Source organism: Megascapheus bottae, chromosome 18 (genome assembly GCF_031878675.1).
Source record: "Megascapheus bottae isolate mThoBot1 chromosome 18, mThoBot2.hap1, whole genome shotgun sequence".
NCBI classification, from domain to species: Eukaryota; Metazoa; Chordata; class Mammalia; order Rodentia; family Geomyidae; genus Megascapheus; species Megascapheus bottae.
Genome location: NC_143526.1, coordinates 38,269,966 through 38,294,065, shown reverse-complemented (window position 1 = coordinate 38,294,065; position 24,100 = coordinate 38,269,966). Strand labels below are relative to the sequence as shown.

At 47.0% G+C, this 24,100-nt stretch overlaps 1 protein-coding gene and 1 non-coding gene across 2 annotated transcripts; both read left to right on the top strand.

Moving 5' to 3' along the window:
* The first annotated feature begins 802 nt into the window (after window positions 1-802).
* Window positions 803-9,428, top strand: Matn4 (matrilin 4). The gene is made up of 10 exons (XM_090352721.1): window positions 803-881; window positions 1,075-1,644; window positions 3,320-3,442; window positions 4,691-4,813; window positions 4,895-5,017; window positions 5,114-5,236; window positions 7,343-7,756; window positions 7,833-7,985; window positions 9,151-9,258; window positions 9,370-9,428. Exons 1-10 carry the CDS (start codon window positions 803-805, stop codon window positions 9,426-9,428), a joined length of 1,875 nt encoding a protein of 624 aa, XP_090208847.1.
* LOC150050527 (U1 spliceosomal RNA) lies at window positions 6,989-7,145 on the top strand. Its single transcript, XR_016538785.1, has one exon. It is a non-coding gene; the product is annotated as a U1 spliceosomal RNA (small nuclear RNA).
* Window positions 9,429-24,100: the final 14,672 nt, after the last annotated feature.

Genomic DNA, 24,100 nt, shown 5'->3' with positions numbered 1-24,100 from the left:
CCAGTGCGGACACCAAGCTTAGTGTAAGAATTGGAGAAAGGGAGGCCAGAAGCATGGCCCAATGGTAGAATGCTTGCCTAACATGCACGAAGCCCTGGGTTCAATTCCTTGGTTCCACATGCACAGAAAAAGCTGGAAGTAGTGCTATGCCTCAAGTGGTAGACGGCTAGCCTTGAGCAAAAAAAGTGTTCAAGGACAGTGCCCAGGCCCTGAGTTCAAGCTCCAGGATCGCCAAAAAAAAAAAAAAAATAGAGAAAGGGTTAAATGTCACAAGGCTCTGGGCACCAGAAGCTCCTGCCTGTAATCCTAGCTACTCAGGGGACTGAGATCTGAGAATCAGGGTTTGAAGCCAGCTTGGGCAAGAAAGTCTGTGTGGCATATCTCTAATTAACCACAAAACGCTGAGCATGAAGGTTGGCTCACATCGTAGAGTGCCAGCCTTGAGCGAAGAAGCCAAGTGAGAGCAGGCCCTGTTCGAATAATAAAAAATAAATAAAAACAAATAAATGTCACAATGCATTTAATCTGGGCATTTAGGAAAGATTAACTTTTTGTCTTAACTATTGTACTCTTTCAGTCTGTTTTTTCTATTTACCATCTTACAGTTCTGCAACATGTAACTTTCTGTAACTCTACAAACAATCTTCGTGTGTTGCCCAGAAATGTCCAAGTGGAGACATTTTTTTCCCACTATGAAACAGATCACATATACACTACACAAACACAACCCACTACTTCTCCCTCCCTCCTTGTGCTCCTCCTTCCAGGCATCGAGTAATCCATTCTCTGTTGCCCAAGCACCATGAGGGGCCCCCTTTGCTGGCCACTGCCCATTCTGCTGCTCCTTCTCCAGGCCTGGGAAGCCCAGCTCCAATCTGCAGGTGAGGCGTTCCCAGACCTCGCAGGGGAAGGAGGGGAGCAGAGGACGCCACAACGTGCCTGCAAAGTAGGGTTGGCCAGATGAATGCCCTGCTGGGCAGTGTTCCTCTTCTGGCTTTCCCCGGAGTGGAGGGGTGTCTCCTTGGTGATCAGCCTTTGCTGATCCTCAAAAATCCTCCTTGGTCTACCCAGCAGGTCCTAGGTGCCACACTGGACCCCTAGATTTGGTGTTTGTGATTGACAGCTCCCGCAGCGTGCGCCCCTTCGAGTTCGAGACCATGCGGAAGTTTCTCGTGGGGCTCCTCCGCAGCCTGGATGTGGGGTTCAACGCCACCCGCGTGGGTGTGATCCAGTATTCCAGCCAAGTGCAGAGCGTCTTCTCGCTGGGCGCCTTCTCTCGCCGGGAGGATATGGAGCGTGCCATCCGCGCCCTGGTGCCGCTGGCGCAGGGCACCATGACCGGGCTGGCCATCCAGTACGCCATGAACGTGGCCTTCAGCGAGGCGGAGGGCGCGCGTCCTCTGCAGGAGCGCGTGCCCCGCGTGGCGGTCATCGTGACCGACGGGCGGCCCCAGGACCGCGTGGCCGAGGTGGCGGCACAGGCGCGGGCCCGGGGCATCGAGATTTACGCGGTAGGGGTGCAGCGCGCGGACGTGGGCTCCCTGCGCGCCATGGCGTCACCCCCGCTGGACAAGCACGTCTTTCTGGTGGAGTCCTTCGAGCTGATCCAAGAGTTTGGCCTACAGTTCCAGGGCCGGCTGTGCGGTGAGTTAGAGCCGGGTCCAGCGGGGCTAGAACTCTCTAGATGGCTGTCTGCAGTTCCCTGCTGGGAGGTGTGTGGCGGCCTTTGCTGAGCTTGTTGGTCCCCCAAGAAGTAACCTCAGCGCATCCCTTGCTCACCAGGACAAGTGGTGTGGTTTTGCAATCCGCACATTTTCAAACTCTAACACCAAAGGAATCATTCTCCTTTGCCTGGCATGGAGGTGATTCTTATAATCCCTGCGTGTACTGGGGAGACTGAGGCAAGAGGCCAGCCTGGGCGAATCAGTCCCTCAAAACACAGAGCTATCCTGTACGAAGGCACGCCCTGCCGACACCGGTAGGGCTTCTTCCACACTCAGCCATTTTCTTTTCTTGTGTTTTCTTTTTGGTGTTAGTGGAGTTTGAACTTGAGGCCTTTTAGCACCAGGTACTACACCCTTCAGCCTCTTTTTGCCTCCCCTCCCCACTTTTTTTTTTTTGGGTCAGCCGTGGAGGCTTGAACTCAGGGGCTGGGCGCTGTCCTTGAGCTTTTCTGCTTAAGGCTAGCACTCTGCCCCTTGGAGCCATGGCTCCACTTCTGTTTTTTTCTGGTGGTTCATTGGAGATGAGTTTCAGGGCTTTTTGCTGGCTTTGAACCATGATCCTAAAAATCTCAGCCTCCTGAATAGATAGGATTACAGGTGTGAGCCACCCATGTCCCACTGCCCCTCCCCCCTTCCCTTTTTCTTGAATTGCCTAAGCAGGCTTGGATCCTGCTCCTCCCACTTGCTTTTGCTGTTTCCCCAGCTGCTGGGATGATGAAGGGATAGATGAAGCACATTCCCAGCTCTCTCTGTGGGTTGAAGTGAGGTCTCCAGAGCTGTTTCTTTTTCTTTTTTTTGGCAGTCCTGGAGCTTGAACTCAAAGCCTGGGCACTGCCCTTGGGATCTACCATTTAAGCCACAGCACCACTTTTGGCTTTTTCTGTGTATGTGGTACCAAGGAATCAAACCCAGGACTTTATGCATGTTAGGCAAGCACTCTACCACTGGGCTGCACTCTCATCTTGGGGCTAGTTTTGAATTGTGGTCCTCTGAATCTCAGCCTCTGAGTAGCTGGGATTACAGGAATGAGTCACCGTGTGTGGCTTCAGCTCCCTTTAAAACTTCATTTTTGAGTAAATGCTGCAAGATCTGTTCAAGTCACATTTTGAGTTATTGAACTCACCTTGGTCTAGTACTTCTCCAGTCATTGCACACTCAGTCTCTCTGTGTTCTTGCTCTACCAATCAATATACTCCAGGGACTCTGAAGCCCCACCCTTTGCCCAAGCCTCCCACCTGGATTGGCCCTTCTCAAGCGAGTCCTGTCTAGCTAGGTAGGCATCAGTGGCTCACACCTATAATCCTAGATCTGAGGATCAGGTTTGAAGCCAGTCACGTCAGTAAGATTCTTATCTCCAATAAACCACCAAGCCCCACTCCCACCCCAAAGTGGAGTTGTGGCTCAAGTGGTAGGACGCTAGCTAGCCTTGCAAAAGAAATTCAAGGACAGTGCACAGGCCCTGAGTTCAAGCCCCAGGATCAGAATATACAAAAAAAAAATGACTCATAACTGGCACTGTCCGTAGCTAGCCCTCCCATTCACTGGGGGCTTCTGCCAATCTGTCCTCTGCTGATTCTAGTTCTGTGTGTACTCAGGGGAGGATCTCTGTGCTAAGCGGAGACATGGCTGCCAGCACCAATGTGTCAATGCACCTGGAACATTCTACTGTACCTGCAACTTTGGCTACAAGCTAGCAGCGGATAACAAGAGCTGTTTTGGTGAGAACTATCCTTGCCCTGTAATCTCATTACTGCTGTATCTTCTTGGGCTCCTTGTTATCCCAACATCAGACCAATGAGTCTGGCAAAGTTTGGAAGTAAGTGCCCACCTCCTTCACTTGTAAATCTTAGAAACAGGAGTTATTGCTTGAGCTCATGCAAGCCTTTGGTGTGACCACGGTTTATTTTTATTTTATTTTTTTTAGTATTGGAGTTTGAACTCAGGGTTTCACACTTGCTAGGGTGGATTTCTACTACTTGAGCCATGCCTCAAGAGATGGAGTCTAGTGAACTTTTGTACGTGAGCTGACCATCAACTAAAACCCTCCTTCACACCTAAGCCTTCTGAGAATCCACCCCCCCCAACCCTTTTTGAATAAGTTATTATTTCTCAGATAGGGTCTCATGTTTTTGCCCAACCTAATCTGAGTTGTGGTCTTCCCATTTGTACCTCTGAAGTAGCTGGGACTACAGGTGAGAACCACCACACCTAACAGCTCTTGGTTGTTGAGCTGGTCTTGCTTCCTTTTTGTCCAGACTGGCCTGGACCCATCCTCTTCCTAATCTCATACTGAGTAGCTGGGGCTATAAGCATGAGCTGCTACACTTGGCTCGAGGCCATCTTTGCTTACCAAGTCATCTAAGTACTCAAGAGGAACTGGGTGCCAGCGGCTCCTGTCTATAACCCTCTATACTCAGGAAGCTGTGATCTGAAGATCTTGGTTTGTAGCCAGCCTGTGAGACTCTATCTCCATTAATAAGAGTCCACTCGACTCTTAGCCACAATTAATCACCAAAAAAGCCAGAAGTGGAACTGTGGCTCAAGGGGTAGTGCAATAGCCTCAAGTGAAAAAAGCTAAGGATCAGTAATAAGGCACCGAGTTTGAGCTCCAGGACCAGTACAACAAAGAGGGGATACAGTTTGGGGGGCAAAAGGCAATAGATTTTTCTCCTTTCTTCTCAGAAGGAACTCATAAATAGCGGCTATTTTCTTAGATTCCCATTTTGTAGATGAGGTTATAGAGGCCAGATAGCCAATTGGCCTCAGCTCCTCCTCCCCTTTAAGTCAATGGGCAGTTAAAAGATAGGGGGTGAGGTTGCCTGACTCTGTAGGAAGGAGACTTATGTCAGTAGAGATCATGGTATCACCCCACAGGGGGTTAGGACACATGCCTGCATCCTCAGGTGACCATGCAGATGGGTAGAGAAGTATATCCATGGACAAGGCTGATCTCATCTCTTCCTCAGCCATTGATCCGTGTGCTGAAGGGACCCACGGCTGTGAGCACCACTGCATCAATTCCCCAGGCTCCTATCACTGTCGTTGCCGCCCTGGCTTTGCCCTCCAGCAGGACCAAAGAAGCTGCAAGAGTGAGTAAATCCCCTGGCCAGCACCCAAGCTTCGGATGGCTCCATTCAGAGTAATGATTTCCTGTTTTTCTTTTCCATCAGTCATTGACCACTGCAGCTTCGGCAACCATAGCTGCCAGCACGAGTGTGTCAGCACCCTTGGGGGACCGAGGTGCCGCTGCAGAGAGGGCCATGACCTGCTTCCGGATGGCAGGAGCTGCCAGGGTGTGACAGGCCTTGCAGACTTTGGGGGCTGCAGTAGAGGATCTGGCTGGGGGCGGAGGTCCACCCTGACTCATCCTAGTCTCTTTCTCCTTTAAGTCAGGGACTTTTGCAATGGTGTGGACCATGGCTGTGAATTCCAGTGTGTGAGTGAGGGCCTTTCCTATCACTGCCTGTGCCCTGAGGGGCGGCGACTTCAGGCAGATGGCAAGAGCTGTGACCGTAAGTTATGCATGGAGAGTGTTTTGCCTGCATTTGCCTCTGAGAGTCACATCCTGAGCACCCTCACTTTGCCCTTGCTGTGGCATGAGTGTGTGTGTGTGTGTGTGTGTGTGTGTGTGTGTGTGTGTGTATGTTCCTGCCCTGCCTCTATTGCTTTCTAGCCAATCCTTGCCCTGCCCTGCTGCCAAGGTTAATTTAAAACTCCATATTGGAGCAAATTCCTCTTTTGCTCAAAACCAATCAGTGGCTCACCAAAGCTTATTAAGTAAAGAGCAAATATCTTACCCCTGAGCTTTCCAAGTCGTAGACACAGCTACTTTAGTGGTTAATGAAATCAAATTAGAGCATTTAAAAAAAATTACAAGGTTGGAAGAGAGAGTAGTGTTTCTTCTACATAGAAAGAGTCAGCATTGCTTCCTCGAGCTGATTTAGTTGCACAGGAATGATGAAGTGAATCGTGATGCATTATTTTTCACTGTGGGTTGTTGTGGTCAATAGGTTGGCACCAGAAATTTAGCTCAGTGCAACCTAGCTTCAGCCAACCTGTTAGCCTGTCTCCTGGCACACTGTCTGCTCCTTCCTGAGTGTATTGAGCTCTTCGTAGTCCCCGTTGCCCTACACTTGCTGTCTTGAAAAATTTCTATGTGTCTTACAAGACTGTCTCCAGCCATGAAGGCTTCTATAACAAAGTAACATAGACTGGATGGCTGTCTTAGTATGAGGCTGAGTGATTAATAAAGAAGAGAGGCTTCTTTGACTCACCATTTTGGAAGTCTAGAGCATAATGTTAGCATCTGCTGGTGATAGCAGTCCCCATGGTAATCCATTCTTAGATAATCTCTAAGGGGGTAGTTGCAGGGGTTAATTATTTTCCACTAGGCTTCAAGGCCCTTAACGGTTCCACCATGGCTCACAACTGTTACACTGAGCGGGGCACTGACATCTTACTCTTGTCATCTTAGCTACTCAGGAGGCTGAGATTTGAGGATTGTGGTTCAAAGCCAGGCCAGATTCTTTTTTTTCTTTTAAAAAAATTGTAATTAATAGAAGGGTTACAGCTATAGTCGTCAGATAGTAGGTGCATTACTTCACACACATTGATACCCCTTCTAATGTTTTTGTCCCCATTTCCCTCCCCCCTCCTAATTCTGTGAGATTCTTATCTCTAATTAACCATCCCAAACGGAAGTGTTGCTGTAGCTCAAAGTGGTAGAGATCTAGCCTTGTGCAAAGAGAGCTCAAGGAGAGCCCAGGTCCTCAGTTCAAGTCCCATGAATGACAAAAAAACCCCCAAAGGCTCCCCCCCAATCCCTGTTACAGTGGGGACCAAGCTCCTAAGAAGCTTGAACTTGAGCTTTGGGACACAACTCATAGTCAATCTGAGGCAAGTCACTTTGTCCTTTAGGACCTCACATTATAGCAATCAAGGACAATACTTTGATGTCAGAGATTATTGGATAGATTGAGTGCACACACACACACACACACACACACACACAGTATCAGACAGCACAATAAACTGTCATTAAAGGGTGTTTTTGTTATTAATATTGGAATTTCCCCCCAGAGCTGAGGACTAAATTCAGGGTCTTGCCTTTGCCAGGCAAGTGCTCTTCCACTGAGCTAAATCCCCAACGTCCTGTTATTAATATTGGCAATAATGCTTGGGAATATGGCAGGCATATAGTGGACAACCCATTTTAGCTGTAACGGTTATTATTACCGTTGCTGGCTGTTGAAATGGAGATGCTCATGCTTACCTGGCCGGGAGATACCATGATCGTGGGGGTGGTTTTCCAGGCGTTTTTCATCCATTGCACTCCAGATGTGCCAACCGCCGTAATCTCCCCAAATGTGGGAACTGACGGCATCATTGGTGGCAGCTGAGAACTGGGTTCATACTTTCAATACGTTTTTAAAAGGTGCTTGGTGTGTACCACCGTCTCGCAGAAGTGTCGAGGGCTCGCAGGGAGACGATGATGCTGATTTAGCACATTGCAGACTCAAGCTTGCACGCATCATGGCGCGGCTGTGTGCGAGCGCAGGATTCGATGGGGATCGCTAGTCACGCGTCTGACCTCTCCATCCAAGCCTTCTTGCTGCCAGGGTGCCGGGAAGGCCACGTGGATCTCGTCCTGTTGGTGGATGGCTCCAAGAGCGTGCGCCCCCAGAACTTCGAGCTGGTGAAGCGCTTCGTGAACCAGATCGTGGACTTCCTGGACGTGTCCCCCGAGGGCACCCGCGTGGGCCTGGTGCAGTTCTCCAGCCGCGTGCGCACCGAGTTCCCCCTGGGCCGCTACGGCACCGCGGCCGAGGTGAAGCAGGCCGTCCTGGGCGTGGAGTACATGGAGCGGGGCACCATGACCGGCCTGGCGCTGCGGCACATGGTGGAGCACAGCTTCTCCGAGGCGCAGGGTGCCCGCCCTCGAGCCCTCAATGTGCCTCGGGTAGGGCTGGTTTTCACCGATGGCCGTTCGCAGGATGACATCTCCACGTGGGCAGCGCGCGCGAAGGAGGAAGGTGGGTTCTGGGCCTGGGTGGAGCTGGGGGCGGGGAGGCAGCTCTAGAGAGGCCCAGAGTCCGCTGGTCCCTGCAGGCATCGTGCTGTACGCCGTGGGCGTGGGCAAGGCGGTGGAGGAGGAGCTGCGGGAGATCGCCTCCGAGCCCGCCGAGCTGCACGTGTCCTACGCCCCCGACTTCCTCTCCATGACGCCCCTGCTGGAGAACCTCCGAGGCAGCATCTGTCCCGGTGAGCGAGCGCGAGCGCCCGCGTCCTCCTCCTCCCGTCGCCCCAGCCGCTCCCCCTGCCCAGGAAGGGAGCCGAGAGGTGGGCTCACTGCTAAGTGAAGGGTGGTCTAGGGGTCCGAAAGGCAGGGCTGTCACCTGGTATCTCCTTAGCCTTGCCATTTCTTGCCATCTCCAGATCCCATGAATCAAGTGGTTCCTATGCATATTAAAACATTAAAAAAAAAAAGGAAAGAAAAAAGAAACCACGGAACGAAACTACCGTTCCTCTAATGGGTAAATGTTTAGGGCTATTTAAGGGGAAAAAAGAAAGATTTAAACAGCTTAAGTTAGAGCTGGGAGTTTGGCCTAGTGGTAGAGTGCTTGCCTAGCATGCACAAAGACCCGGGTTCGATTCCTCGGTACCACATACATAGAAAAAAGCCAGAAGTGGTGCTGAGGCTCAAGTGGTAGGGCTCTAGCCTTGAGAAAGACCAAGGACAGTGTTCAGGCCCTGGTAAAAAAAAAAAAGCACCCCCCCTAAAAAAACAAACAACCCCCCCAACAGCTGAAGTTAGCGTTTGTAAGTGAAGTCACAGCCTAGATCCCTTAACCTGGTTGATCGAGTTCAACTGTATGGATTTGGTAAAGACTCGCAGCCCTGGCTTTGGGGAGGGCCTGGCCGGTACCGGGCAGACGTCTCCTACTCCATCTGACCTCCAGGGGCTGGGGAGAAGTGAAGCGTCACCTGTGTGTGTGTGGGCGGGGGGGGGGGGTTTACTGTGCATTGTATTTTATAGGAGATGTAGAAAGTTTCTTTTATAGCATGGTCTCGAATCCAGGTGCAAGAGGTCACTCTCCTTTCACTGGATCAGGCCCTGCCTGTAGAGAGGGCAGTAGAGCTGGAGTAGGCCTAGAGAATGTAGTTTAATTCCTCTCCTTTCCTTTCCTTAGCTTCCCCCCTCCTTCCCTCCCTTCCTTTCCTCTCCCTCTTTCTGCCTTCCCTTCTCCTCTTCTCTCCCTCCCTCCCCCCTCTTGTGAAATGAGGGTGTCGTCTGTCCAAGGTTGCCCCCCCAGCTCTAGACCTCTAGGGGAGGCTGGGCTCTGTGGTTGGGCTCGTTCTCAGCGGGAAGGTGGGCCCTGGTAGACCCTCCACGTTCCTGACGCCCCCCCTCTCCCCGGGGCTGCAGAGGAGGGCATCGGCGCGGGCACCGAGCTCCGGAGCCCCTGCGAGTGCGCCAGCCTGGTGGAGTTCCAGGGCCGCACGCTGGGGGCGCTCGAGAGCCTGGCGCAGAGCCATATCCTTGGGGGGGCGGCGGGAGGCCGGGGCGGCGGGAGGCCGGGGCGGCGGGAGGCCGGGGCGGCGGCGGCAGGGCCCCAACCCCACACAGGCGTCCTTAACCGCTCACTGGCCCAGCTGACAGCGCGCCTGGAGGACCTGGAGAACCAGCTGGCCCACCACACGTGAGGGCCCCGGAGGCCGCCGCGCCGGGGGGCTCGCGCCCTGGCCCCCAGCCCTCGCTGCTGCACTCGGCCGGCCGTGGGGAGGAGGCGCTCGCGCTGGCCTCGCCGGGATGGGAAGCCGGGATGGGAAGCCAGGCTGCGGGGCCTGGGGGGGGGGGGGGGGGGAGAGCCACGCGCTGCGCTCAGCTCTTCGTTGGATTTCTGTTTTGTTTTTCTTAAGAAAAAAAAAAAGACGGAAATCGGTTTCCACGGTGGGTTTGTGGGGTGGCTGGGCCGCCGGCGGCGTGGGGGCGTCGGACGGAGGCGCCGGCGTCTCCTCCGAGAAAGGCGCATTGTGCAGGGAGGGGAGGGGAGGCGGGGAGGTGGAGGGGAGACGGAGGTGGGGGGGCGGGGAGGTGGAGGGGCGGGGGGGGGCGGGGCCCTGCCCGGGTTCCCCCTCCTCGTGCACTCAGGAGAACAGGGGGGTCGTTCTGCGGGGTCCGGGGCCGGGACGGGGCTCAGGAGAACACTTGGCCTGCTCCAGCCTCGGGACCGGAGTGGAGTGGACGTGAGCCGGGGCCGTGACCGTGGTCAGGAAGATGTCTACCCTGCGGCCTTGTCCCGGGACCCTGGGCCCGGCCCGCGGCCTTCTCCCTCTGCCACTGCCTGGCAGGAAACTAAAGGAAGGCCGGGCACTGGCCACGCAGGAGGCTGAGAGCCCAACACTGGGGTTTGCAGCCAGCACAGGCAGGAAAGTGTGAGACTTATCTCCAATTAACCACACACACACACACACACACTTCAGTGAACAAAGTCCAGGCCCTCTGAGTTCAAGCCCCAGTACTGGCACAGAAGAAAAGAAACAAAACTGAAGGAAAACAGATCCTCTACCAGCAAGGAACACATGCAAGCAACAGCAAAGTTTAAAAAAAAAAGTTTCCAGTGCCAGATTTGAGGCAAATTACTTTAAATTGGTTTTGTCATCTGCAAGACTCAAATTTGAAATCGTTTCCTCAAGGGGGTGATGAGACTCCAGAAAATTCTTCTGAGTCATCTGACATCGCCTGGTACGTTATTAGGTCTCCAGTTAATGGCAGTTATTAACTAGTTTAGTAATTCCTAAACATAATATTGGGCTACTTAAAGCCAATATTGAGTGTTTTTTGCCTTATCCTTATAATGGCCTTGTCAGACAAGGATTCTTGTCATTATCGCTCACATTTTACAGATGAGGAAATGCAAACATAGAAAAGCTAGATTTCCAAAGTCACCTAATAAGAAGCTGAGTCAGGATGTATCCGTTTCCTATCGATGCCATAACCAAGGGAGGGGCTTCAGTGAACACAGATTCATTGTCTTCTAGTTCAGGAAGCCAGAAGTCTGAGATGGGTTGGCAAGGCTGTTTTTCTTCTGAGGGTGTTCATTTGCCTATTTCTGCCCCCAAGAGGCTGCCTGAATCCCTTGGCTCATGGCCTCGTTATCTCTTTGACCTGTGCATCCAGCATCACATTCCTTCCTCTGACTCTCATCTTCCTGCCCAGTGATTACAGTGTCCCCATTTCAAGCACATAAATCTAATCACATCTGCAAGGTCCTCTTTGTTCTGTACAAGTACATCGTTATTCAGGTTCCAAAAGAGTTAGGACACAGGCATTATTAGGAGCCTCGAGATGGAAGGCAGACTGACTTTGGGGCAGATGTTCTTCTCTGCCTGACCCTATGCTAGGCTGGTGAAGAGGGAGACAGGTAGAGCTGAGGGACTGAGGTAGAAGGGATGAAGTCCATACTAGAAAGAAGGGTTCAAGTGAGAGGATGGAGCAAAGGGGAGATTAGGAGAGAAAAATCCAGGAGGAAATCCTTGAGCCATGTCTTTCATGTTGTCTGGAGTTTCCTCAGGTGGCTATGGAGGAGTTTGCACGAGAGTGAAGCTTGACTGTGTGCCATCAGGACTGAAGAGTGGGGGCGGGGATGGACTTGTCCAGATGTTACCTGGACACATGATGAACTGATGGGTTATGGGTATCATATGAGTGGCTCGAGAGTTTTCTGTCCAAGATCACAGAGAGAAAACATTAGCTAGACCAGGCAGATGGGGAGAGAGAGAGAGAGAGAGAGAGAGAGAGAGAGAGAGAGAGAGAGAGAGAGAGAGAGAGAGAGAGAGAGAGAGAGAGAGAGAGAGAAGAGAGAGAGAGAGAGAGAGAGAGAGAAAGAGAGAGAAAGAGAGAAAGAATATGAAATAGGACATTCAAGTGCTGAAGACCTCTGCTTCTGATTACAGGCCAGCATTGTCTAAGGGGTTTTCTACTCTCACCTGTCCTTTTCTCCTGCAATCTCTCTCATGTCCACTGGATGGCACCTGGAGCTCTGATTTGGTGCTGAGTTCAAGATCCCTTGCAAGCACTTGACTGACATCTGTCGCCTGGACTGTCTCCATATGACCGTCCTCTCCCTGAACCCCGAAGGTTTTAGAATGACAAAGATCTCAGTGGGTCAGGTCACTCTGTGATGGAAAGTAGAAGAAAGTCCACTCTTCCTCCCAAACCAAGCCTGCCCTTACTATGTTGGCCTTTGTGGCCTTCATCACCTTACTTAAGAATGGGATGTGACATCAGCTCAGGGTCTGATAACTCATGGGACCACAAACCACTAGAGCTCCTTGATGTCTAAGGCCTCTTCTCACTTCATCAGAATGGTTAGAAATGAGATGCATGGGGAGGAAAAAGGGATTTTTTTAAAACCCCATCTGGGAGGAGAGAGAAAAGTTGAGGAAGGACTGCTGGACACTGAGATGCTGACCTCTTAATCCATCAGTGTTCCAGAAGGACAGGAGGAGAGGTGGAGTGGAGGACAGTTGGTGTGTGAATCGAGGAACAATGATTATTTTCATGGAATGAATATTCACAGCGTCCAGGGTATAGAGGTGATTCACAACGCAACTTTCCACCATTCATAATTCACACGCCATCCTGTGGGGGAAGACACATGTGGGTGTTGATTTATTCTTAGGAATGGTACTGGGGTTTGAACTCAGGACCTTGAGCTTGTCTGGCTCGTTCAGCTGGTGCTCTACCACTTGAGCCAAACTTCGAGTTCTATTTTGGTTATTTTGGAGATGGAATCTAGAAGATTTCTATACCTTGGTTTGGCTTCCCATGCTAATTCTCCAGGTCTCAGTCTCTTGAGAATGTAGGATTACAGGTGTGAGCCACTAAACCTGTGGGATATTGCTATTTTTATAGAAAGGACAACTCAGCTACAGAGGAAGTGTAACTGCACAAGTTCACATGTGAAGTACTGGCAGTGCTGGCCAGGACCCAGGCCTGCTGGCTCACAGTCCGCCCAGGATCTTGCTGCTTCATGTGGGCTCCAGCTGTGGCCATCCAGAGAGAATGGGACCTTTGTCAGGGTGCAGGCTCCAGCATACCTCTTCATCAGCCTCAAGTTGGGGGCTGGGCAGAGGGTTTACCCTGGAGGCTGTCTGTCACTAGCATGTCAGAGGACAGATGGGCCTGGTTGGGGATCCACTGCTCCCAAATCAGTCATGTACTTTCTAGGTTTCTCTGACTCCTAATCTTTGGCTAATCTTGTTGCAGAATACGATTCTCTGAGTGCACTTCACTCATTCCGTGTGTGTGTGTGTGTGTGTGTGTGTGTACTTCTCTTGACAAAGGCCCTCACTCATACTGGCTTCTCTCCACACCCTTCTTCTTAGCCTGGCTCCAGCTTAGCAGCCCCCCTGCTTAAAAAGTTTCCCAAGATCCCATATGAACAATGCCCACTGAGCACCTACTGTGTGTTCTGTTCTGTGCTGGGTTCTTTTACATCAGTTGTCTCTATTTATGCCATACCTAAGCTTCGTCTTTCAGAGAGGAAAGTAGAGTTATGTCATCATCTTAATTTACCATCTTCTTTGTCATCTATTTTAAAAGCAAGTTTTATTGGCATGTATTTGCTGAACAGGGGGTTTCATGATATTTCCATACATGTACATAGATTTTGCCCACTTTAGGCACAAGTCCTCATATTGTTATTATTATTTTAATTAAAAAATCTCTAAGAAGTGGCCCTGTGGTTCACAAGGTAGAGTGCTAGCCTTGGCACAAGGAGGTTCAGGGACAGCATCCATGCCCTGAGCTCAAGCCCCATAGCTGACCAAAACAAAAACAAAAAGAAAAAAAGAAAAAAAATCAAAAAGAAAAAGGAGCAGAGAATCCTGGACAGAAGGATGCTAAAGCAAGCATAGCAGCCACCAAGCACAGAACTCACTTTGAGGAGAATGGCCTGGTGGTTGAGTGCCTGCCTAGCATGCATGAAGCCTTGGGTTTGATTCTTCAGTACCATATACACAGAACAAGCTAGAAGTGATGCTGTGACTCAAGCCTTGAAAAAGCCCAAGGATAGTGATAGTGCCTAGGCCCTGAGTTCAAGTCTCAGGACTGGCAAAAAGAAAAATAGCTCTAGCTAGAGCATGCTTGCATTGTTGTGGAAAGAGATTGCACTGGGTTCTGGGCATCAAGGTCAAGTACAACAGAACTCTAGTTCTGCCACTTTTCTTCTTCCATGCTTAATTTAAATCTTACTTCAAATGTAGAAACTACATGTGGATGAGAGAAAGGAAAAACAAAAGATAGTCAACAAATAGCATCTTTTTTTGAAGTGCATGAGGTGAATTAAAAAAGAATTGTGGATGACCATTGTCCAATACTTATATTCTCTAGTAGAAACCAATCCTGTCTTTCCTTTTGTAGATGACAGTGCATCTATCCCAGGAACCATGTTGCCTCTTGGAGAACAGAGGAGTTTTGCTCTTTAGTGACTGTTGTGATTTCTTATGTTCGTCAATTTAGAAAGTGCTCTAAAAATAGCAAAAGTCAAATCAGGAATCACCATGAAACATTAGTTTCATTTCCCCAAACATGAAAACTAATTTTTGTTTTCGTTGGTCATGGGGTTTGAACTCTAGACCTGGGCTCTGTCCCTAAGCTCTTCAGTTCAAGGCTAGTGCTCTACCACTTTGAGCCACAGTACTACTTTCTGGTGATTAATCGGAGGTAAGAGTCTCCTAGATTTTGGTGCCTGAACTGGCCTTGAACTGAGATCCTAAGGTCTCAGCTTCCTAAGTAGCTAGGATTACAGGTGTGAACTACTGGCACCCAGCAACTAATACTATTTTATTGTATGTAACTCCAGTCACTTTACCAAAGCATTCTGTAAGAGGTCTAAGCATCTTTAAGACTTTTGATACATCTGTGTGAGTGTGTGTGTGTGTGTGTGTGTGTGAGAGAGAGAGAGAGACAGAGACAGAGACAGAGACAGAAACAGAGATACAGAGAGAGCGTGTACATGTGTACTGGTATTGGGCAGTGCCTCTTAGCTTTTTTGCTTAAGACTAACACTCTACCATTTGAGCCACAGCTCCACTTTTGGCTTCTTGCTGGTTAATTGAAGATAAGAGCCTCAGAGACTTTTCTTACTTAGGCTGGCTTTGAATTGTAATCCTCAGATCTCCACCTCCTGAGTACCTAGGATTACAACTGGGGGCAGGAGAGGAAGTACAGGGGTAGAAATTAAGTGGTATAGAGCTGGACCTTCAGTGGGTTGGAGGAGAATGCTGAGCAGTCACGTGTCTGGAGAAGGCAGCAGCCTAAGTAGGAAGGGCCTCCGGGTCTATTTATGTTAGATCCCAATAGCGAGACAATAGAGGGAAAAGCAGAGCTCACACCCCACCACACAGGGTGTGGGTTTATGATATTTCAATTCAGGGAATTGCAGGTGCTTCTTGCCCAATTTGATAATCATATTTCAAAGGTGGGAGAATTTAGATCTCTGTGCGAACTAGAAATGGTGTGTGAAAGTAAATGACAAAGCAGGCTCAGGTGGCTCACACCTGTAATCCTTGCTACTCGGGAGGCTGAGATCTGAGAATCATGGGTTGAACCAGTCTAGGCAGCAAAGTCCATGAGACTGTTATCACCAACAAACCACCCAAAGTTCAGAAGTGGAACTGTGGCTCAAGTGGTAGAGCACAAAAGAGCTCAGGGACAGGGCCTAGGTCCTGAGTTCAAACCCCAGGAAACCCCCTTTCTACACACACACACACACACACACACACACACACACACACACAGAGTAAATGATGAATCAGAGCTGATGACAGGATTTTTGTCTGAAAGGAGAATGCCATCAACCAGGATGGCACAGATGAAGCAAATTTAAGCACATTAAGGTAGATAATTCAGTTTCATATCTATTTAGTCTGAGACATGTATGGAGCATCCAAGACATCAGGAAGTTAGATTCATGAGTTGAAGTTAGTAGATACTACAGATAGAAACTGGGAAACTGTCACCATTTAGCTGACATTTCAAGCTGGACGACTAGATGAGTACAGAAGAGAAAGAAATGAGTGAAGACAATGACCAAGAGATCAGGCTTGGAATCCCAGCATTCAGAAGTTGGGAGGGGAAGAGGAATCGACAGAGGAGACTAAAGAGCAATGAAGACGTATGCCACAATCTGCTTAGCCTCTTACTATTGAATGAATGTTTATGTTGTTTCCAGTACATAGAATGCTCTTTTAGCCAGTTGCTGGTGGCTCACACCTATAATCCTAGCTATTCAGGAGGCTGAGATCTGAAGATCGCGGTTCAAAGCCAGTCCAGGCAGAAAAATCCAATGAGACTCTTACCTCCATAAACAGAAAAAGCTAGACGTGGCTCTGTGGCTCAAAGGGTAGAGCTCCAGCCTTGCACACAAAAACTCAGGGATAGAACCCAGGCTCTGAGTTCAAGCCCCAGGACCTGCACACACACACACACACACACACACACACACACACACACACACGAAAGGAAAGAAAAGAAAAGAATAGTTTCAACTAGTAAAAAAGACATGGAAATAGAAAGGGTCTCTTTGGAAGGAAGATAAGCACGAGGTGCAAAAGAGGGAAGCAGAGGAGGTAAATATGAGTGTTGCAGATAATATGCAGAGATGAAAAGGTCACAATGAAACCCCATATTTTGCCCAATTAGTGTACACAATACCAAAATAAACAACTACCAAGAACAGTCTTAACTTTGCAGAGCTCTTCTAAAGCTTATAAAGAGATTCCGTATGCTCCTCATCCCCTGTTAAATATTTGATATTAGCATAACATGTATCATGACAAACCATTTATTATTATAATTCAGGTTCATAATTGATTCCAATGCCTCTAGTTGTTTTCAACCTAATGTTCCTGCATCTATAATAACCATATCATTTCCAGAGTCTCATTAGGCTTTTCCTCAGTTTTCCCCAACTTTTTTTTTCTTTTCTTCGTCTAATGACCTGATGGTTCTTTGTGAAGTATTAAGTTATTTTCTAAGATACTACTCAACTGGGCTTACTGTGCCTGATGTTTTCTTATGGTTAGAGCAGAGCTATAGGATTTGGAGAACAGGACCATAAAGGACAAAGGAGCCACTAGAAGATTGCTAAGTCAGGCCCAGTGTGCTGTCATTGCTGGAGAGGTCTCTAGGACATCATGTAATCTAGCAACTCACTGTGGGAGTATGTACCAGAGAGCATTCTCAGCACTCAGGTTTGAGGTCGGGAGCCCATCCCCCACCCTTCCTGCTACTGAAGCCCACGAAAAATGCAGTTAGTCACCGAGAATGTTGCTCAGTCTCTTCTAGACATTCAGATGGGAGTGAGAATGGGGACATTTTCCCTCCCTGGAAAACAGCCTTGCAAACAAAGCACCTGAGCAATTTACATCTGTTGGTATGCAATGATGTCATTTCACTCCTGAACATCTATCTGCCTGGGGACATGTGGGCTGATGGAAATATATAAAGCTGGGAAGAGTGTTTGAAAAGCCGGAAACAACTGAACCATTCATTAAATAGTAGGAGACTGGCTAAGCAGACACACATTCTCATTGGATGGAACATCACTCAGGTTGCAAAAGTGATGTTTCTAAGATCACAATGGCATTGGAAAGCCCTTATAATAAATAGGTATGGTTGGGTGCCAGTGGATCAAACCTGAAATTCTAGCTTCTCATGAGGACCTTTGTTCTAGACTCCAGGTCTCTGAGTCCTCAAGTCCCTCTCTGTGGAATTTCCTTTCTGAGGAGAGGCATTTCCTTATCAACCTAAAATTATATCCTAGGACATTGGACCAGTGGAACAAAAATCAAAAGTGCAATCAGGAATGACTTAAGTGGAGAAACTCCAGTGGGGTGTGGCCCTCTGTGTAGGAGAAACCGCTGAGCCTTCTGTCTCTAATTCATGGGCTCAAGCCATGAGTCATTGATTTTCAGAAGGAAAAAAAAAGCAGTTTTAAAGCTGTCACTTATATCCTGACTTGGGATAGAGTAACTGGGAGAGCATGGTATTTGCTGGAGCCCAGGAATATCTATGATATGAGAAGTTGTCACTTTTTTTTTCTTGAGACAGAGTCTGAATATATATCTGAGACTGGCCTTAAACTTGAACTCCTATTGCCTGAGCCTGATGAGTGCTGGAATTATAGGTGTGTGATACCATGCTGGCCAGTCAGTCTGTACAGATGGCTACATCTGTACAGAGCTCCAAGAGGGGCCATACATGTCAAGGTTAGGTGATGTTTCCAAGAATTGAGGTCTCTGGGTATCCATTTCCGAGAAGATGGAGAACAGAGGGAGCCTGGCAAGGTAAGCCAGGGCTCAGCCAGTGAAGAAAGAAGCAAAGGCTAAGAGGGCAGGGCCAGCCTGGGCTGGTGGTCAACTTGCTTAAGCAAGGTCTTTCAAAGATGAGCACCTCTAGTGACAAAAGAGCCTGCCATATCACCCCTTCCCGCCAAGCTCCATGCAAGCATGAAGGGAATCGTAATGACAATGATGGTAAATACTGTTTGAAACTCAACTGTCTGCCCGACATTGTGGTGGCTGTTGCATGACTACCCTTGTCATTTACTCCCCACAGAGGCCCAAAATAAGAGATATGTGATTATGTGTACTTTACACAAGTTACCGAAATAAAACAAGTCTTCACATTTCCCCATTATCACACAGGAAACGAATTTCAGAGGTGGCTTTTTCTACATTCTATTTCTTTATGCATTTTCACAGATGTGTTTAAATCTATGTTGCTTTTTCTTCCTCCCTCCCTCCTTCCCTTCCCTTCCCTTTCCTTCCTTCCTCCCTTCCTTCCTTCCCACTATCCTTCTCTCCTTCTTCCTCCCCCCTCTCTCTTTCCCTCCCTCCCTCTCTCCCTTCCTTTTTTGGTGCCAGTCCCTGCACTTAAACTTAGGGCTTGGATGCTGTCCTTGGGCTTTGTTCTCAAAGCTAGTGCTCAATCACTTGGGCCACATCTCTACTTCCTGCTTTTGGGTGGTTAATTAGAGATAAGAGTCATTCTGATGGACTTTCCCAACCAGACTGGTTTTAAACAGATTCACACATTTCAGACTTCTGATTAGCTAGGGTTACAGGCATGAGTCACTGGTGTCCAGATCTATGTGTTTCTTATTCATCGGGGTATGACCGCCCAGTGTGAGCACCAGGTCATGGGCATTCTTGGAGAACTGAATAACTTAATACGACTTTGAAGCAGATGCTGGAGACTGAATGGAGAAACCTTGGTGGGATTCTAGGAGCCAAATGAGGTCAAGATGTTGAAAAGGAAAAGGCCAAAGGGGATTTTCCCCAGTAAGGGAAGATGGGAAAGTGTCCTCAATTGAGTTTCCCAATTTCTACACAACTCCCAGGAACTTGATATCCACAATAAAAAGTTGTTTTTGAAAGGTTTCACAAAGAGGCAAGTTTGCGCTGGACATTCTCTTAGGCCTTGTTCTTTTACAGAAAGTTTAGCAGAGATTTATTTTAGTAAAACAGGTCACATAGGGAGAAGTAGTAAAGAGGAGAGTAAAGTATCCCCTGTTTAAAATTCTGGGATTAGACAAAAATGGTAGTTTTCTCTTGGGTTTTTATATTTTCTCTCTAGTTGGATATACTTGATCATGTTTTATTCTAGCCAAAATTAGAGGCAATGGGTACTCAATGGTTCTAATATCCAAAATAAGCCCAAGATGGTTTTTTTTAGCTTTATCAATACATGTTTATTTCTCATATATATATGTATATATATATAGATAGATAGATTTTTTTTTTTCTTATGGGTCATGGGGCTTTAGCTCAGCCTGGGCGCTGTCCCTGAGCTCTTCAGCTCAAGGCTGCAGCCCTACTCTTGAGCCAACCCCCACTTCCCATTTGCTAGAGGTTAATTGGAGATAAGAATCTCAGGTCCTTTTGTGCCTGGGCTGGCTTTGAACCTTGATCCTCAGATCTCAGTCTCCTGAGTATCTAGGATTACAGGCGTAAGCCATCACGCCCAGCTCGTATTTCTTTTTTATTTTTGTGCCAGTACTGAAGCTTGAACTCAGGGCCTGGGCACTGGCCCTTAGCTTTTTCATTCAAGACTGATGCTGTATCACTTGAGCCATAACTTTCACTTCCAGGTTTTTTGTGGTGAATGTGAGATAAGAAGGATGGGTCTTTCTAAAAAAAAAAAATATATATATATATATATATATAAATTTATTGTTATTAGGTATTGTACAGAGAGAGGTTACTATTTCATAAATCTAGTAATGGCTACATTTCTTTGTTGGGCACTATCACCCCTTCCTTTATTTTCCCCCAGTTTCCCTTGGGTCTTGTTATTATTCTAAACTATAAAGATATGATCGAGGCCAATACTCAACCCAAGGTCTAGATGTAAGATACAAGACCTCCATTTACTAGATATACCCTTTAATTTTCTATCTCATTACCCATTCATAGAATTCTCATTCATAGCTTCTCAACATCTCAAAAGAGATGCCCAATGCAAATAGCTCGGGTAGTTCCCCTTTTCTTGTAACTCACTGCCTGAGTGAAGAAGGAAATGGGAGGAGAGCTTACAGATCTGATTTTTCCATTATTTCATTTCCTTAGCTCTAGTTTTGAGTCTTTTTATTTTATTTTTGCTGGTTGGTCCTGGGGCTTAAACTCAGGGCCTTAGATACTATCCCTGAGCATCTTTGTATTCAAGGCTAGTGCACTATCACTGAGCCACACCACCACCTCTGGCTTTTTCTGAATAGTTAATTGAAGATAAGCGTCCTATAGACTTGCCTGTCGGGGCTGGTTTCAAACTTCGATCCTCAGATCTCAGCCTCCTGAGTAACTAGGATTACAGGTATGAGCCATCAGTGCCCAAGTCGAGTCTTGTCCTTTTTTTTTTGTCTGTCAGTCCTGGGGTTTGAACTCAGTGCCTGGGCACTGTCCTTGGACACTTTGCTTAAGGTTTGCACTCTGCCACTTGAACCACAGCACCACTTCTGGCTTTTTCTTGAATATGTGGTAGTAAGGAATCAAACCCAGGCCTTCGTGCATGCTAGGCAAACACTCTACCACTAGGCTACACTCCTGGTCCTGAGTCTTGTCCTTTTAATAATTATCATTTTTAATTTCTCTCTTCCCACATTTATAGCCTACCTCAAAAATGGGTGTGGAAGAAAAGAACAGGGCTCATGACAGTATCTAGCTACCTGTTAGGTGACTCAGTCAAACTCTTTCCACGTCTGTGTCCTTCCTCTGAGAATGGTTGATTTAGCCTAGTCAAATCTTGAAAGCCCTTCTGTTATAATCAATCACACTGTGGTTTTAGAACTAAATGTAACCTGAGAGTCAAAATGGCTCTGAGCTGCTGAGATACAATCTGGTTCTGGCCTGGAGTGTAGTGGGGAACTAGAGGGATTACAAACCAGAGATGCACCAGGAGAATGGGCACAGAGAAGGAACACAAAACTCTTTCAATCAAAGGAAGTCTACAAACAAAATAGAAAAGCATACGTGTAAAAATAATACAACACAGAACTAGAAATTGTGCTGTTTTACTCAGCTGACAAAATCAAGGGAGTCTATTTTCTTGACCTAATTTTGGTTATTTTCATATTAGCCATGACATTTATCTAAAAGATTACAAGTGAAGATACTAAAGCTGCACTCTTCACCATAATCATGTTATGGAAACAGCCCAGATACCCTTTAATAAATGAGTGGCTTAAGAAAAAAACTATATATGAAACGGAATCTTGCTCATCCATCAGAAAGAATGATAGCATGTCATTTGCAGAGAAATGAACACGGCAAAATCATGTTAAGTGAAGCACGTCAGGATCAGAGAGAGAAAGGCCACTCATTTTGTTGTATAAGTTAGATCTAATTTATACATTTATATGAAAACATGTACAGGGTTATATGCATATATATATATACATGAACATATCAATTCAAGTATGATATGTGCAGGGCAGAATTCCAGTGCTGTAACTCCTTTTAGCCACTTACAGTAAAACAAAATGTATACCAGGAAGCTGGCACTTGAGGTGCATGTAGCAGAGGAGCTTAAGGTGGAGGTAGGTGAATAAAGAGAGGAAGGGTGGGAGAATGTAGCCATTATATTCGATGTGTACATATGAAAATGGAAGTAGGAACACTGCGAGCATGGACGTGGAGGGGAGCTGGGAGGGGAATCATGGGACGAGTGACATTGGTCAAGATGCTTTCTACTCATACATGGACACATTGGGTTGATGCTAAAAGAAGCTGAAGAAATACTAGCCATGAGGTTGAGGTATTGGGAAATCTATCAAAAGGGGTTTTCTGCTGCCCTCAATTGTATTCTCCAAACCATATTAGACCCAGTTCTGTGTTTGAGAAATTCATTTTTACTTTCCTCAGATTCAAAGAGATATGAACTCCTATGGGGAAGGGAGTGATGGCTGGAAGGAACGTGCACTGTTTCCCTTCTAACTTTGTTTTTCTTTTTCCTAGCCTCTCTTTTTTATTAGCTCATATTTATTGTACAGAGTGAGAGATTTCATATATTTTCACACATGAATATAATATACCTGGATCCTAGCGTCTCTTGATCTACAAATGACTGACTGTGGGAAAACGATATTAATGCCACTACTCTCCCCGCAGGCAGGTTCCATTGGCACATTTTCCTCTGTTCTGCACACTAGGTAAAACATCCAGCTGGCACTGCGGTCTGCCCAGAGAGAAAATTCTCATGGGTAGTTTGCCATCAGTTCATGGTCGATGTGTTGCAACATGTGAGATTTATGTTTCTGAGAAATATACACTACTCTGATCCTGGTAGAACTTGCTTAATTGCTATACTCTATTAATTTAATTTCATGTGTAACCCAATAGAGAGAAAAATAATTGCATTGTGGTTGGAGGCTCCAGTCTTTTAACAGACATTTTGATGAAGAACCCTTTGAAGCAATAATCAACAAACTGAACAACTAGGAGATGAGTTCACTCAAGACAAGATGCAAATAGCTCAATCTACCCCCAATCACTTTGAAATACAAATTTTAAGACCCTTATGGGGATAGAAGGAATAACATCCATAAAAATGGAACCTCGAGGTTATGAAATAAAACCAAGTGAGTATGAATTAGGAGCAGATGGATATGGAAAATAAGAGAATATAAATCATCTGGAGTTCCAGAAAGAGAAAAAAGAACAAGAGAGGATATTTAAAGAAGGAATGAGGAACTTCCCTGCCCCCAGCCCCAGAATTAAAGAAAGATGTGAATGATCCAATCAAAAGCATACGTCAAAAGTGTACCAGAAGAAATAATTTAACATCTCTATTTCAAGACACTTGTCTTTGGTTACAAATCCATGGCATTGCTTGGGAATTTCATCAGGGAAATTAAAAATTGGCCAGAAGATGATTTTTTTAGGGGGTGTCAATTTTTCTTACAGGGACCAATCTGGTCCTGGTAACTACCTTAATGTTCTTTTTTATTGTATTTTATTGTCAGGGTGTTGCATAGAGAGATTACATTCATCAGGTAGTGGGTACATTACTTTTTGAACATTGATACCTCTTGTCATGTTTTTCTCCCATTTTCTGTCCCCCCACCCCCTCCCAATCACCTTGTGTATCGCCTTCCCTCTTCTATTTCAAGTAAATAGATTAACGTGTATACAATATAACAGGTACCAATGTCAGATACAGTAATAACAGGAGATTAACCATAAGGGGGGAAAATAAAAGAACATAGTACATTAAGAACATCACAGACGGTGATTGTTTTTCCCTGAAAATAATCCTTAGACTATCTGGACCATTAGGAAGTGGTAGAACCAAAGCATAGCCACAAAGACAGCCTAGGGCATATGTGAAAGCCTGGAAATATCAGATCTTGGTTTACAATGCCAAGCCCAAAGAACTGGGAAAAGAAAGGCCCATGTGAAAGACAACTTCTGGTATGGCAAGGGCTTGTGCTAGTTAAGAGATCCACCTAGAGATCCTGCCTTCACCACGGAATGTACAAGAATATTAATGACTGAACTCTGTTTCCCTTCTAAGTCTGACTGGTTCAATACTGTAAGAAGGCATCTGAATAGTGAAATCTAAGTCACCCTCCCTTGCCCAGCTTCAGAGAGGATTTGAAAAATGTAACTTCTAATGTTCTACCTCTGATACAAGAGGTCCCCCCAAAGGTAGTTGGAGTGGGTATTGGTTGAACTGATTTGTGGATTTTACCATGCTGTCTGGTTTTGTTTTAACATTAGTTTTTGTAACAGCATTAAGGGCCATTCCATTGCATCTTACACAATCCTCTTTTAGATTGGCTTTACTCCACAAGCTACCCCTTACAAAG